The sequence below is a fragment of the Pogona vitticeps genome, chromosome 6 (assembly GCF_051106095.1).
Source record: "Pogona vitticeps strain Pit_001003342236 chromosome 6, PviZW2.1, whole genome shotgun sequence".
In the NCBI taxonomy this organism is placed as follows: domain Eukaryota; kingdom Metazoa; phylum Chordata; class Lepidosauria; order Squamata; family Agamidae; genus Pogona; species Pogona vitticeps.
The window spans coordinates 10,514,845-10,531,041 of record NC_135788.1 but is presented as its reverse complement, the minus strand read 5'-3'; the positions used below and the strand labels follow the sequence as shown (position 1 = coordinate 10,531,041).

The 16,197-nt window shown below is 43.6% G+C and overlaps 1 protein-coding gene across 1 annotated transcript in view; it reads left to right on the top strand.

Annotated features, from left to right (window-relative positions):
- The window catches only part of VIPR2 (vasoactive intestinal peptide receptor 2), a 58,830-nt gene extending 50,375 nt beyond the window's left edge, over nt 1-8,455 (top strand). The window contains exons 10-13 of the mRNA XM_020779704.3: nt 5,345-5,436; nt 5,569-5,698; nt 5,957-5,998; nt 6,681-8,455. Of these exons, the coding sequence (XP_020635363.2) occupies nt 5,345-5,436; nt 5,569-5,698; nt 5,957-5,998; nt 6,681-6,854 (438 nt within the window). The 3' untranslated portion in view covers nt 6,855-8,455. The remainder of the gene's footprint in view (nt 1-5,344; nt 5,437-5,568; nt 5,699-5,956; nt 5,999-6,680) is intronic.
- Nucleotides 8,456-16,197: the final 7,742 nt, after the last annotated feature.

The following is a 16,197-nucleotide window of genomic DNA, read 5'->3' as shown; positions in this document are numbered from 1 at the left end:
TTAAGACCCACAGTTAATGTTATTTCAATTAAAAGCCTTCTGGAACAGGAAGGTTTTGACCTGGCGCCGAAATATCATCAGTGTCGGCGCCAGGCGAATTTCAGTTGGGAGGGCGTTCCATAGTCTGGGGGCAGCTGCCGAGAAGGCCCTTTGTCTACAAGCCATCCCTCTTACCTCCTTGAGGGATGGCTCTTTCAAAAGGGCCCCCTGGCAAGATCTTAACAGCCAGGTAGGCTCATATGGAAGGAGGCGGTCCTTCAAGTATCCAGGGCCCAAGCCGTTTAGGGCTTTATATGTCAAAACAAGCACTTTGAATTGGGCCCGGACAGCAACTGGTAACCAGTGTAAATTATACAGAATCGGCTTGATGTGCTCTCTGGCGGCCCCACCACTCACCAGCCGCGCAGCTCGATTCTGGACCAGTTGCAGTCGCCGGACCGTCTTCAAAGGCAGCCCCACGTAGAGCGCATTGCAATAATCAATACGAGATGTTACCAGTGCATGTGTAACTGTCATGAGACTCCGCTCGTCCAGGTAGGGCCGTAGCTGGTATAATTTCCGCAGCTGGAGGAAGGCGCCCCTGGCCACCGAGTCCACCTGGGCTTCCAGTGTTAGACTGGGGTCCAGGAGCACCCCCAAGCTGCGGACCCTGTCCCTTAGGGGGAGTGTAACCCCATTCAGGACAGGGAAGTGGCCCTCCAACCTGGCCGGCGAAGCACCCACTAACAGCACTTCTGTCTTGTCTGGATTGAGTTTCAATTTATTAACCCTCATCCAGTCCATTTCAGGTCCAGACACGAGTTCAGTACAGAAACCGCCTCACCTGGATTGGTGGAAAACGAGAGGTAGAGCTGAGTGTCGTCAGCATATTGCTGACTCCTCAGCCCAAACCTCCTGATGACCTCTCCCAGCGGTTTCATGTAGATGTTAAACAGCATGGGGGACAGTATCGAGCCCTGAGGAACCCCATGACATAAATGCCATGGGGCAGAGCAACTGTCCCCCAGCACCACCCTCTGGATACGGTCAGCTAGGAAGGAGCGGAACCACCGTAAAACAGTGCCCCCAACTCCTAACCCAGCCAGCCTATCCAGAAGGACACCATGGTCGATGGTGTCGAAAGCCGCTGAGAGGTCCAGGAGTATCAACAGGGTCACACTCCCCCTGTCTCTCTCCTGGCAAAGGTCATCATACAGGGCGACCAAGGCTGTCTCTGTACCAAAACCCGGCCTGAAACCCGATTGAAATGGATCCAGAAAATCCGTTTCATCCAGCAGCGCCTGGAGTTGCCCGGCCACAACCCGCTCCAACACCTTGCCCAAATAAGGGAGGTTCGCCACTGGTCGGTAGTTGACCACCAGCCTTGGGTCCAGGTTAGGCTTTTTAAGGAGTGGTCGAATTACCGCCTCTTTCAAGGTGGTAGGGACCACTCCCTCTCTCAGAGAGGCGTTCACGGCCTCCTGGACCCAAGTGCGAACCCCCCTGGCAGATCTTCCAATTAGCCAAGATGGGCAAGGGTCGAGCGGCGTGGTGGTAGAACGGACAGATCCAAGCACCCTGTCCACATCCTCGGGTCTCAACAATTGAAACTCATCCATTAAAGTTTGACCTAAGCACGGCACACTGGACACATCTTCCGATTTTGCAGTAACAGTGGAGTCCAGCCCACTGCGAATCTGAGCGATTTTTTCCTCAAAATGAATAGCAAACTCATCACAGCGAGCTGATGAGCAGTCCGGGACCTCCACCGGGTTTCCCGGTTGAAGAAGATCCCGGACCACCCGAAACAGCTCTGCTGGACGACATTCTGAGGAAGCAATACGGCTGGAGAAATATTGCCGTTTCGCCAGCCGTATTGCCACGAAATAGGCCCGATAATGGGCTCTAAGTCGTGTTCGATCGGATTCCCAGCGGGACTTCCTCCACCTGCGCTCCAGCCGTCTCCCCTCTCGCTTCATCGCCCGCAGTTCAGAAGTATACCAGGGAGCTGTCTGGGCTCGGCGAGCAGGGAGAGGGCGCTTAGGCACAATCGTGTCAACCGCCCGGGTCATCTCCCTATTCCATAGGGTGACCTGAGCTTCGACAGGAGCGCCAACCATATCAGACGGATACTCCCCCAGAGCATTCAGGAAACCATCCGGATCCATTAGTCTCCGGGGGCGGATCATCTTAATCGATCCCCCACCCTTGCAGAGGGAAGAAGAAGCTAATAGACTGAATTTGACCAGGAAGTGGTCTGACCATGACAATGGGGTCACGACCAGCCCCTCCACATCCAAACCACCACCTTCCAGTCCCGTTGTGAAAACCAGGTCCAAGGTATGGCCCTTCTCATGTGTCGGGCCGATGACACATTGAGACAGCCCCATGGTTGTCATGGCGGCCATGAAGTCCTGAGCCGCCCCAGTCAAGGCAGCCTCAGCATGGATGTTGAGGTCCCCCAGCACCAGCAGCCTGGGAGTCCTCAACACCAGGTCCGAGACTGCCTCCATCAGCTCAGGTAGGGAGACTGTTGGTACGCAGCAGGGTGGGCGGTACACCAACAGAATCCCTAATCTGTCTCGTGAGCCCAACACACAATACAGGCCCTCAAGACCTCCTCTCAAAGGGATAGGAAGCCTGGTCAAGGAGATAGAACTCCTATAGACTATAGCAACTCCCCCTCCCCGACCCTCTGAGCGACACTGGTGCTGGACTGAGTACCCAGGAGGACACAGCTGGGAGAGGGGGACACCACCTTCCTCTCCCACCCAGGTCTCAGTAATGCACGCCAGGTCAGCCCCCCCATCCAGAATTACATCATGGATGAGGGCAGTTTTGTTTTGTACTGACCTGGCGTTCATCAACAGCACCGTGTGGCTCGAGGGTTTGCTGATATGGTCGCCTGATACCATCTGGTTGGAGGTAGGACTAGAAGAGGGGATAGATGTAAGATATCTAACCTCTCTTCTCCTACGCGGGCATGTTCTACCCCCACCGCCATTCCTTCCCCTACCCAGCACCACCTCAATGGCTGCCCCCTCCAACGCCCTCCCCCCTTCCTGTTCCATCAGGTCCACTGTGGGTCTCTATGCAACTCAATGATAGTTAAAAACAAACAAAACAAACCCACACACCCTTCTAATGCCCCTTCTCCCCTCCCAGCCAGATGGCCGGTGTTGCAGAAGGGGTGGGGTAGCCCAAAGCAGCAGCAGCAGCAGCAGGGTCCCGGTCCTGAAGGGTAGGGGAGTGCAGGCCAGAAATACTCCCAGGCACTGTCTCTCACCCAGTGCCTGGGGACGGCAGATGTTACCAGCGACTCCCCCAACGACAGGAACGTTGCTCTCAGAGGGCCCTGGCACCGGCTTCTTGCTTTTATAGCTTCCCTCCCCTCCCAGCCAGGTGGCTGGTGTTGAGGAAGGGATGATGATAAAGTGTGCTGCTTATATACCGCCCCATAGTGTTTACAGTTTAATGATGCAGGTTAGACGTTGTCCCCTCCAGCAAACTTGTTATTCAGCTTGCTGACCTCAGAAGGATGGAAGGTTGTGTCAACATCCAAGCTGGCTACCTGAGCCCAGTATTGTACTTGGGTCATAAGCAGAGCCTTCACTGCAGTATTGCAGTTTAGCCACTGCACTACAAGTGTAGTGGAGCACTGTTTCATCATTTACTCAAGCTAATAATTACTTTACCATGGCCACCCCGGGTGCTCGTTGGCCCCTCAGATGGCCCAAAGAGTGACGCATGTGGCATGCTTCATTAGAAGGCTACTAGATTGGGCTGCAGAACTGGGTGATGGCTACCTGTGACAGATGGATGCTAAAATTAGGAATGAACGAGGGACAGCCATCAGAGATAGCTCACAATTAGAAATGAAAACAAATAAGTGATTAAGGCAGTACTTTTGTGTTTGTAAAATCAGGCTTCAAAGGAAGCTCATGCTTAAATTATGAAGACCAATCACCCACATGGTGAGCGTGGCATTCTTCTGCTGTGACATTCAAATATGTATATTAGTTAAGAATTTCCTTCTTCATATCTGTTTCAGGACTGCATTGCAGGCAGAGGTGGGGAGCATTGTTTTTTTTTATCCAAACCCATAAGTATTGGCGATGCAGGCCAATGATTTTTTGTCATTCCAAAAAACTAGCAGTTCTCATCTCCAGTTGTAGGGCCCTTGCGCATCACTTTCACTCATAAACAACAAATGAGGTGGCAAATTTAACTTGAACAAAAAAGGAAAGCATTTTCGTTCTTCAGTAAGCTCCTGTAAAGATCCTGAGTTTCCCCCCAAAAAATCCAAATTTTCTTTGTGGATGGATGTTGTCGGTGATATTTGCTCACAGTGGGAGAGGGTTTCATGATTTAAGTACCTGCTAAGGGTCTGAAATGGTACAGATAAACTTGTATGTTGTTTGGGAAAGCTAGACAGTAAAGTCTTGGTCTGATCGTATTTGTAGCATAGTTCAATAGTTCTCTGACTTGTTTCTCCAGGTGTTCTTCGGCTGCAACTTCCAGAAATCCTGGCCAGCACAGCAAGTGGTGAAGGCTTCTGGAAGTTGTAGTCGAAGAACATCTGGGAACCCCAGTCTGAGAACCACTGACATAGTTGAGAAAAAGATTGACTTTTTATTCTAAATGTTGCTCTCTCTTAAAAAATGTTGCAGCTTGATTTGTGAGAACAAACATGAACAAATTTTGTGGGGATGTGCAATTCTCACTAGCAAATCATTTAATTTCTGTTAAACTGTGACTGGCTTTTTGTTTTGTCCAAAACCCTCATATTGACGCTGCCTTGAAATATATTGATTATGATGTAGATGTTTTCTTGGTGAGAAATGTGCTACAGTTGGAATGTTCCCTGGCCCTAAAAATGTTAAAGAAAGTTTTCAAAAATTGCATCTTCACTTAGCTATAAAGCTTGCTGGATGGTTGTAGAAAACGTCTGTGGGTTTACCAGACCAAAGTTGGTCAAAGTGGGAGTGAGGACACATTTTATATCATGAAAGAGCCCAACAACGCTTTTATTATATAGGTTTTGTACAGTAATACAAATATCGGATGTAGCAGTCTTGCAGAGATGATCCAGGGCTTCCCCCCCCCCAGATGTTAAAATGATTTGATTGGCTTGGGACCTACATATATCTCTTTGACTTTGAAGGAAGGACAGTATTTGCTGCATTTTACAGGCAGTAAACGGTACCAGCTCATTAATAAAAACCCTCCTTTTTAATAAAAATGTTCAAGATTTCTCTGTAGGAGGTCTTCTCTCTGGTTCTAAACATAACTGCTTAACTGAGTAGTGAATTATCTGGGCAACAGAAAACTAGACTTATCAATGGTCATATTGGTTCTTTTGCAGGTGAATTTTTTACTTTTCATTAGTATTATGAGAATTTTACTACAAAAGCTGAGGTCACCAGATGTTGGAGGCAACGACCAGTGCCACTACAAGTGAGTGAAAACATCATGCAAAGTCCATGCATGTTACTTTTGACTGGGGATTGTGAGGGGAAAGTAAATAATTGGGAGGGTAATCTTCTGATTCTGTGTAAATGTTTTCTGTCTTGTTTTCTTTAATTAAAGGAGACTCGCAAAATCAACACTGCTGCTCATTCCACTGTTTGGAGTTCACTACATGGTGTTTGCTATACTTCCTATTTCCATTTCCAGTAACTACCAGATCATTTTTGAGTTATGTCTCGGATCTTTTCAGGTAACGTGTTTCCAAGTTTAATATTATTTCCAATTCTGTACTTCATTGTATTACGTGCTGCCGCATTGATTCCATCTTAGGGTCACCCTAGTACATTTCCAAGGTGTGTAAGATGTTCACTATGAATTTCCATGGTCAGGCAGGGATTTGAACCCAGGTCTCCTGAGTCCTAGCCTGACATCCTGTCTGCTATGTCACACTGCCTCTCATAGAGTTGATTATTCTGTTTTAAATTGTTGATGTATTTCCTACTTCTAGGGTCTGGTTGTTGCAGTCTTATATTGCTTTCTGAACAGTGAAGTAAGTTTGTATTTATTACTTTTTACCGTTCCTTACATATTTATATTTAATGAAAGCAAGGCAATTACATATACATTAAAAAAAACTTCTTGTGACGTTGGACTTCTATTTCACCCCAATGCTATAGAATCAGAGGCAGAGTAAAAAAGTAGCATGTTTGCCTGCTTAGTGCAGCTTCAGTATATATTTTAGGTAAAAAGTGCTTGGCAATTACAGCCAGCATACCAACCATCTTTTTATTCCCTTCCTGATACCCACACAAGAGCATCGTTTAATTGAGAAAGTGGAATAAAAAGGAGACTCAGCCAGTAGCCCTTTTTCAACTATGCTGCTTCTTTCCATAACCCATCATCTAGTAATTCTAGATGTCCTTCTTAGCCAAGGTCACCATATTTCCTTCAGACATCAAGAAGCCCCTGCTCAGGGATCAGATCTACTGTTAATGTTGTGTGTTTAAGTTGGCGTTCTAAAAAAGGAACTATTAAAGAAATAGCTGAGCACTATTTTTAATAGAAATGTGGGGTATGAAAAGGTAAACATTTGTGCTCTGTGTTCAAACTTGGCTTAGAAAGCAAACACACCATCAACATCCTGGAGTTTTTTGGTAGCCTGCACTTTGATGCTCACTTCTCCTGATACAGTGCTAAGAATTTGCACGCTGGTTTGCTTTGTTTACATTTAGGTACAAGGCGAACTGAAAAGAAAATGGCGGAGCTGGTGTTTGAACCAAAGAATGGGCCGAGATTACAGACTTCACAGCTCCTCTATTTCTCGAAATGGCTCGGAAAGCATCTGTCAGTTGCATCGCAATTCAGCAACTCAGTTTTCTGTCCAGACAGAAACCACAGTGATATAAGCGTTCAAGGAGGCTACAGAAGACTTTGGGCAATATCACTTATGTGTGTAGCCCAGTCAATGTGATATTTTCTAACTTGGCAAAGTTTGTACTCTTTCCCCCGCCCCACATGTCAAGAAGCAGGGATCGCCTAGTGCTGTGCAATGTATCCTTTGAGTTTAACTGTAGAATTTATTTCCAAGTACAGGGATTCATCCTTGAAATGTATGAAATGTACACCTAGTGTGTCCACGGGTTGCCCTCCCTTTGCCAGTTTCTGTCTGAAAAATAATGGGGATTGACTGGATTAAGAATATGGGAAACGCTTTGGTGGTTGACTAGAGATGCCTCTGGTAAGCCTCACTAAGAGTCCTCTTCCTTTTAATGATAATCTCAAAATATATTGCTTCTGCACCGGATGCCTGTGCTTAGCCATTATGTCTAGACACATTATGATATCATCCCTCCATTTGTTTAATGCCCTATAAAGTTAGTGCCACTGTAATGTGTGAAGAAGAAATTCTTTGTATCTCCTGGCATTCAGTCTGACAAGTTACTTTGTGGAATACATGTGGACGATTCTTCTAGGTGCCCAGTATACATATTGGCCTAAATTTGGTGTAACATTAGGAGAATTAAAATCCCACTAGAACAGCTGTATTGCATTCTTCTGTTGTGCACCATTCAGCATAAAGATTGAACAACTAGGTGTGCAACAGAAGTGTATAGGGTACCACCCTTGAACTAACTTCGATACCAGTATCCTGTTGCTTAATGAATTGTGCCCAGATCTTCCTCATTGCTTGTGCATGGAAGAATCCATTAACTCCTTGATCAAGTGGAAATCCATCTTGTTTTTAACAGGGTGATCTCTGGATTGCGTAACTGAAAGCCACAGGTCACCAGGGCAAACTTTGAGCACTCTGAACAGAATCTTGTCCATGTTTGCCAACAGGATTCTAGCATCTAGGGGTGCAGCTGCTAACACACAGTTGTATCGGTGGGTATGTCGTTCTTTACTATCCAGAACCCAGATTATTTCCGGGTTATGTCTGCCGATGATTCTACATCTGAATGATGCCACTGTGAAACATCATAAACCTGAGACCTGCCCAGTTGGGTTGAGACAGGCCATTGTAACAACCTTACAGGGACAGGCTAGCCCTCGTCCTCAGCTATAATTGCCATTGTTAGAGGACTGCAGGTCAAGGCTTTGGAAGCATTTGTAACAGGTAAGCTCTGGAATGTGGAGAGAGCTTCAAATTTGGTGAACAGCCCTTACCACTGGGCAGAGTGACGTGACAAGAGGGATGCTACGTAGTTATTCCTCTCACCTCCCTCTCTAGTTCCCTGCTGTATGTCCCGGGGTTCTGAATGATGCTGCTGTCCCAGGTGTGATGTAAGATACTGTACCGTCTCCAGAGCTTAAATAAGATCCAGTCAGCATTTGAGTATATAGTGTGGAGAGAATGCCATTTTGTCCATTGTCTAGTAAATAGACAAAAAGCTAGTAAAATTTAAGAAGCAAGTAGTTGGGCTAGGTAATACAACCTTTCTGATTGAAGTACAAGTCCAGTTTCAAATACTAATCCTTCTTGCAGCTCAAAGAAATAAAAAATAAATATGAGCTTCTTCCACAACACTTAGTTGCAGCATTTAGCTTGTGTTAGGATCAAACTAGAAAGCACAGTTACCTTGCGATTGAAAACAGATCTCCCTTAAGAGGTAAAACACTGTTTATTCCAACATCAGCTTGCCTCAGTCTACAAATTAGCTTGCTTTTGTCTTGTAATTGGTCCCTGGGATAAGCATAGCTATATTTATTTGTTTACTGTGTCAGGCACTAGCTTTGAAAGATCTGCACATCGGGAGAAAGAGGAAGAAATGAGTGTGATCTAACTCAACTATGCATTTTGACTTTCTGTGTGCAGAACGATACACCCTTGTATTTCTCTACGCCAACAATTTGCCATCTGTCCCTATTTATTTATTGTTCGCACTTTTAATTTGCAAATGATTTTGCTAACTGTATAGAAGAACGTCTGCCAAAACAAATATACAAATATATACAAATTTAAAAGGGAAAAATGTTGCAAGCTTTCTGAGTTTATCTTATCTGCGGGGTGATTCGTTTGTAAACATGCAATCAGTTTCATACATTAGCTGAAAAGATCTGCCCTCTTACAATATGTGCTGGTCCTTTGGAGGAGGTGCTGTTTCTAAGACTTCAGGAAGCAGTGGCAGCCAGGATCCTAGCTTTTACCAGCTTCTTCACGCCAAGTTTACTTTTCTTATAGAAGCTGGACTAGCCTTGCTCCATGAGATCTTACAGAAGTAATCATAGTGATATCTTGTGACCCAGGGGCTGAATTCCACCTCTGAATGAATTTATTATTTTGTGGCTTCTGTGGTCCCTTCACAAAATAAGTGATGTTTTGTAAGGAAAGCAATATCCCAAATCTTTCTGAAGCTTTCTAAAGCAGTGGGTCAGGATGGGCAACATGCATCCCTTCACAACTCAAAGAAGATGGTTGAATTCCCTCCCTTTAAAATAAAATCTGAAAAGTTCACTTGTGACATGGTCCAATTTTGCCACGGCTGGAGCACTAAAAATAAAATAAAATAAAGCTATTAGTGGTCATAAAGGATTTTTCCGTTAAAAAGAACATTCTGTATGAAAAGTAAGGGGAGAGGGTGTAAGACACGTACATCTCATGGACCGAAGGCATGATCTGTCCCTCTGTTAAGTTGTTCTCGTACTGTACAGAATTGTTTCCAGTTGAAGGAACACATGTTTGGATGCTTAGCTTTGTATACCTCCCCCCGCCAGCATTCACTCTTGGTTAGTTAACACTAACATGGTGAGGAGAACAGGGTCATGCCTGCTAGATCCACCATTTAAGCTTCCACGTATTGAGTGAAAAGCTGAAGAAGGATTCATAGGTTTGACAAGGAGTTCTTATGATTTATTTATTTATTTATTTAAAATATTTTACCCTACCCTTTCTCCCTAAAAAGGGCCCAAGGTGGCTTACAGCATTAAAAGACAATGTTTAAAAACTAAAAAACAACAGTATTATGCGGATATTTTAAAAAGAATCAAATACCACAAGAAAAAAATGGTAAACATATCAACGCCAAAACCAGATTCAAAGCAACAAGGCACAACCTTCTGTTTAAAATGCCCTCTCAAGTCAGTCACTAAAGGGAAAGCAGGTCTAAAGAGAAAGATTGTCATCTAGTCCAAATTTGTGAGAAGGACCAGACGTACATGCTTACTCCCTGCTTGGAACATTTTCCCGTCTTCTTCCTATCATTTAGCTGTAACTATGCAAATAGCCCTACTGTTTCCATCAAATGGTTACTAACCATGAGAAAGTCCGTGGGACGTAGGTATGTGGTGAAAATATTAGGCCTTAAATTGACCAAAGAACCAACCTCTTGTTGGGAATATTATAGGTTACCACTAAGACTACCGTCACTCACATATCGGGCACCCACAATAGAACACAGTAGCATTTGCAGTTAGTTGTGTTTGGAGTGATTGTGTTGATATTTTTTAAATTATGTGGCGGGGAAAACCCTGAAATTCTAATTTTGTCTATTTTCAGTGCCAATTTGATAATTCTATTCGATAACAATTTATAATATTCATTTTCAGTTGACTTCATCATACCGTTATACTCTATGTCTAATTTCTTTTTCATGATTTAAGTTTGCCTTTTTGTCAGCTTACGTGTTTGTGAGTTTGATTCAGCTAGACAAGTTTTGTGAGCAATCACAGATTAGGATGGACCAGGACCTCCCAAAATTTTCGAGGGCACCCCATTTCCTTCTCACATGCCACCTTCAAGCAGACAGTAATAATAATTGTAATAATAATAGTAGTTTGATAGTGCTTTCCAGTATTTAGAACTTTTCTTCTACATCTTCTCTGGGATTTTTACACAGTCCTGTGGGACCCCCCCCCCACATTACTGATTGAGAACTGAGAGGAAGAAGCAATGTTGTTAAGTCTATTTTGTGCATTTGTGTTAAATTATTATTTTCTCAATTCACAGCTCAGTTTCTCACACTAGTGTCGTGCATATTTACTTGGAGATACACCCTATTGTGTATACATGGTATCACAATTGTTGTATGACAGCATTTCCTTATATTCAAAGTGAATTTCTATTAATATGTAGCTGCAGATCACCTTCAAAACAGGTTGAGAATAAGATCATGTTTTCCAGATCAAAGAACATGGCTTGCACAAGTGAGGTGTTTTTTTTAAAATGAACTTACAATAAAAGCAGAATTTTGGTTTGCATCCGTAGTGCTTTAGTGATACCCCTTCTTGATGCAACAACTATTCTAATGCACTTTGAATATTCTTCTTTTTATAATTTCCCTTTTACCTAGCTGTCTTTTCCACTGTGCTCATACTTAAATCCATTTGTACAAAGCAAAGTATGAGAAAGAAGAGGGTGAAAAGCACCATGCCTTCTGAATATTGTGAACTTTTCACAATGTTATAAATATAGCAGACCTATATTTAGTTGGATCTAAATATAGGTCTGCTTATGTAAGTTGGTGGAAGCAACTTTCCCAATTCCCCGTAGTCCCTCTTGTCTTCTGAAAATGCTACGTAAGGAGTAGAGATGGGGGTATTTGTATACAAATATTCCTGCACAGGTGGAAATAACAAGGGTCCGGCCCCATGGGGCTGGACTGTCCACTCATGATTTTGCTGCTGCCGCCAGCTCTGCAGAGGCTTCCTATCATGCCATTATCTGCAATCGATTACCCACTCCTGGCAGGAGGCGGGATGACAAGCCTCTGCAGAGCCAGCGCCAGTGGGGAAATCATAAGTGGACCCATGGGGCCAAACCCTCATTATTTCCACCTGTGCGGGGATATTCAAATACGAATACCCCCATCTCTTATAAGGAGCAAGAGGAATTGCATAAGAGCAATTGCACAAATGTTTTGCATTTTGCTAGCTGTTCATTATGCAACTGGACATACAACCAAATGCAGGGCCTGCTCCACAATCTGGGCATGTCAGCAGGTGTAAAAAAGATTAAAATCAGACACACCGGTCATGCAATCCCTGGTTTACACTGCATGATATCAACAAGATTCTGTATTGTTTTTTTGTTTTATTTTTCCATCACATCAAATGGCAACATTTAAAGCAAACTGACATTCAGAAGTTGTCATGCAATCAATACCAGTGATTTTTGAGCTCATGTTTTTAAAAAAGTGGTTTTGTATAGGGTTTTCCCCTCAAAATGCTTCATAAATGTTCAGCACCAAATATCTAACCGCATCAAATTATAAATATTGCTCAAGCTTAATGGGCTGTGTAAATACTTTTACCATAATACCACTTCATATCTGTGGGCTGCTCACTACAGCTTCAGACCTAACAAGGCCAAAAGAGAAGGAAAAAAGCCCTCATGTGATCCCCTTTTTAATCGCCATAAAAGGCATAAACTGAACGGGGCTTTTTTATTTTAACCTCCTGTCCTTGTGCAGCCATTGCACAGGGAAAGACACGATGCTGACAGGTTCTTATAAATATAAAAGTGCCATGCCTGCAATCTGTAAAGAAGGAAACATAGCTGTGTTTACTTCTGTCGTCGCCTCTGACCACATATTTTCTAAATAATAAATGAGAATGCTGCTGTGTTCTTCTTCCACAAGGACCCTTTTTTTTTCCTTTTACCTCATAAACTGAAGTGTTAGCAAAACAGCACAGGCAGAACTTTCTAGAAAACTAGTTCAAAATTCCATTTGTTCAGGGAGCAGATTAGAGACCCTTTAACTAAAAAATGACAGCAAGCAGGTTCTCATAAGATTTAAGCATAGCCCCCTGGGTTGTGTAAGAAAAAAACTTGACACAGTCCATATGTCTAAGTTCACCTTATGTGAATCTTTAGCACACAAGCATGGGACAGATTACTGAAGCCATTTAATGATACCACAGCCCCTATGGATTGCCAAATAAGCAATTTTTCCTCATACAGTGACGTGTTTAATTAAGCTACCATGAGTGTTCCTCAACTGCTGTTAGTTCAGTCCACCCCTGATATATGTCATGCCATGATTTCAGAGTTACTCAATCTTTTTTGAAACATACTCCCACAAAAGCAAACTGGTGCTCAGTAATTAGGTTTTGAGGGAGGACAGCAGTTCCATCACATCTTTGTCTCCCTTATCCCACAAGACATGAAAGAGGCATATTCTTTTCTGGTTCCTTAAGCTGACGGCATCTACCAAGATCCAGGTCTATAGAGCCTGTGTCCTGAGCACACTCCTGTACTGCAGTGAGTCCTGGTCCCCTTGTTCACGGCAGGAGAGGAAGATGAACACGTTTCATATGCGTTGTCTCCGACACATTTTTGGTATCCTGGCAGTACAAAGTTCCAAACAGAGTAGTCCTAGAACGAGCTGGAATTTTTAGCATGTATACATTACTGAAACAGCGACGTCTACATTGGCTTGGGCATGTCGTGAGAATGGCTGATGGTCGGATTCCAAAATATCTCCTGTATGGAGAATTAGTGCAGGGAAACTGCCCCAGAGGGAGACCACAGCTGCAATACAAGGACATCTGCAAGCGGGATCTGAAGGCCTTGGGAATGGACCTCAACAGATGGGAAACCCTGACAGCTGAGCATTCAGCCTGGAGGCAGGCGGTGCATTGCGGCCTCTCCCAATTTGAAGAAACCCTTGTCCAGCAGGCCGAGGCCAAGAGGCAGTCCTAAAACCAGCAAAACCAGGGAGCTGGACAGGGGACAGATTGTATTCATCTTCAGTGTGGAAAGGATGGTCACTCTCAAATTGCCTTCTCAGCCACACTAGATGCTGTTTCAAGTCCTCCATACAGAGCACGTTACCATTGTCTCTCGAGATTGAAGGATGCATACAAGTTGCTTCTTCATTTTACTTGGCTCTCCTATCAGTCCAGGAGAAAGATGCCTTCAAAGCCTTAGGCCAGGGATAAGCAAAGTGGAGCCCTCAAGATATGGCTGAACTTTATCTCCCATCCGTCCTAGCCAGCCTAGCCCATGGTAAGCATGCTGGAAGCTGTGGTCCAGTAAACATCTGGAAGACCAAACTTGCCCTTGACCCATAGGTCCTTCCAGTTGTCCCTCAGGGAATATACAGCCCTCCAGATGTTGCTGGACTTTATTCCTCTTTAGTGCCCACCATCCCACACTATTAGCTGTGCTGGGTAGTACTAATTAGAGCTGCAACAATATTACCTCAGGTAACTCTAGTTTAATAACATTTCTGTCACTTCCTGTTTATTTTTGTTCAGAACAGTACAGTCTTTGGCTAGTTGGCTTGCTTTTGTGTTTGTGTGTGAGGGTGTAAATGCCTAACCTCTCCTTTCCCTTCTGGGTTATCTCCTAAACTATGGCGGAAATCCTGTTGCGCAGCTTTATGCTGCGAAAGGATGATGACTTCAGCTGCAGCAGAGTTTTGGAAATTAAAGGCTCCCCAATCCACCTTGTAGCACCCCAATGGCTTCCTCACAATGGAAAAGGTCCCAAGGGAGCCTCAGAGAACCTTTGGGGAGAATCGAAATATTTCCAAAACCAACACCATTGTTTTGTTAAAGACTAACAAAAAAAAATCCAGTGTGAACGTTCATGGATCAAATATCTGCTTGACTGTCAGAAGAAGATTTTGATTCACAAAAACTCGCACCAAAACAAATCTGTTAGTCTTTAAAGTGCCACAATATTTTTGTCATTTTTCTCCCTTTTTCCCAAGCTCCTGCCTTTTTTTCTTCCCTTCCCCCATTTTAATTTTGTCAACATTTTTACAACTTTATAACTCTCATAACATTCAATAGGCATGTGTTTTTTCTTGCCAGCATGGGTTTGTACCAATCTTGCCTACAAGCCCAGTACTTTTGAAAAATCGACACCCCACCTCAAGTCACATTTCTATAACCATTTTAATTAATATAACATCATTCCATTCCTACTTCCAAGTACTTTTATTTGAAGCGAGTCTGGCTGAGAGGTGAAACCAGATTAGGATAAAGTGATCTGCACAACATCTTTGGCCCCTACAGCTGGCGAGGAAACCTTCCCCCAAACCAGCACACTCTAGATGGGATAGGCTTTGTGAGGAAATTGTGGTGATCATGTTGGCTAGCGGGTGACTTACAGCTCTAAATTAGGAGCTGCCATTCAGGAGGCCTGTCATGAGGTAAAGGGAGAAATGCAGGTTTATTATTTGCAAGAAATCAATTTGGGATAAAACAAGATAAAAAGATTTGAATCCACAAACCCCTAGCATTGGCCTAATTTCCTTTGCTCTGCATTTTTTCCTAGCGATTTATAAAAGAATCGGTTATTTCGGAACTGCGTGTTTTCCGTATATTGTTTCAAGCGTCCCTCGTATCTTTCAGTTTTCTTTGCTGTAGTTGTTACCTGTTTTAGCTCTTCCATAATTTCAACAATTGTTTTCTCTTCTTCTTTTTCACGCTATCAAACAAGTCAGCTGGCCAAGTATGTGACTAATTCCTTTTAAAGACATTCCAGCCTGTGCTCAGGAGCAGTTGTTTGCATTGAGAAAATATTTAAGCCTTTCCTATTTGAACTGGTACCACTGAGTACATATGCTTGAAATGCAAGTATAAACTTTGAAGAGGTGAGTTTTGCTGGGATTGCAGCAGTGTAGGAAATATTTAAATGCCACCTCTAGGCTTTCCCAAGGATGGGATTTATATTTTTAAAAAATCCCATTAATTCTATAAACACCTAATTTATCTCAGAGAGTAAGTGGCTTGCTCAGAGCAGAAACAAATGAGATTGCAGCTCGATAGTCAGAAGGGAAGGAAATGTTACACTTCAATATTCTTCATTATTTCCATAGCTGTAATGTCAGCATTCAAACAAAGCCCCATGTTTACCTGCTGATGAAATGTTACCCACAAAAGCAAGCTAATTTGCAACTTACATAGCTGCAAAAAAAAAAAAATTGGAAGAAAACAGACCTTCCTTCTTTCCTAAGGCAGTTCCATGTCTAATTGTGAAGCTGCTGGCTCACTGTGTTCCTGCCTTGGTCCTTTATGCTTGAGTGTTCACGTGTAGTGTTGAGAATGATTTAAGGACACACATGAGTACTTTCATGGAGAAATATACCCTGACTACAGCTTCTAAAGGGCAAACTCAGTGTCACATGCAAGAGTCATCATTTCCTGAAGAATTCTTTTAAAGACGGTTGCAACAAACAGGTGGGGGGGGCCCTTAACTCATAGCTCCAGCAGCAAACACATTTGTTGCTAAAGGAAAAGCCTTTTCTCATATCCCACTTCTCAAATCAAAAACGCTTCTTTCAAAGCTTCTGTTTACTC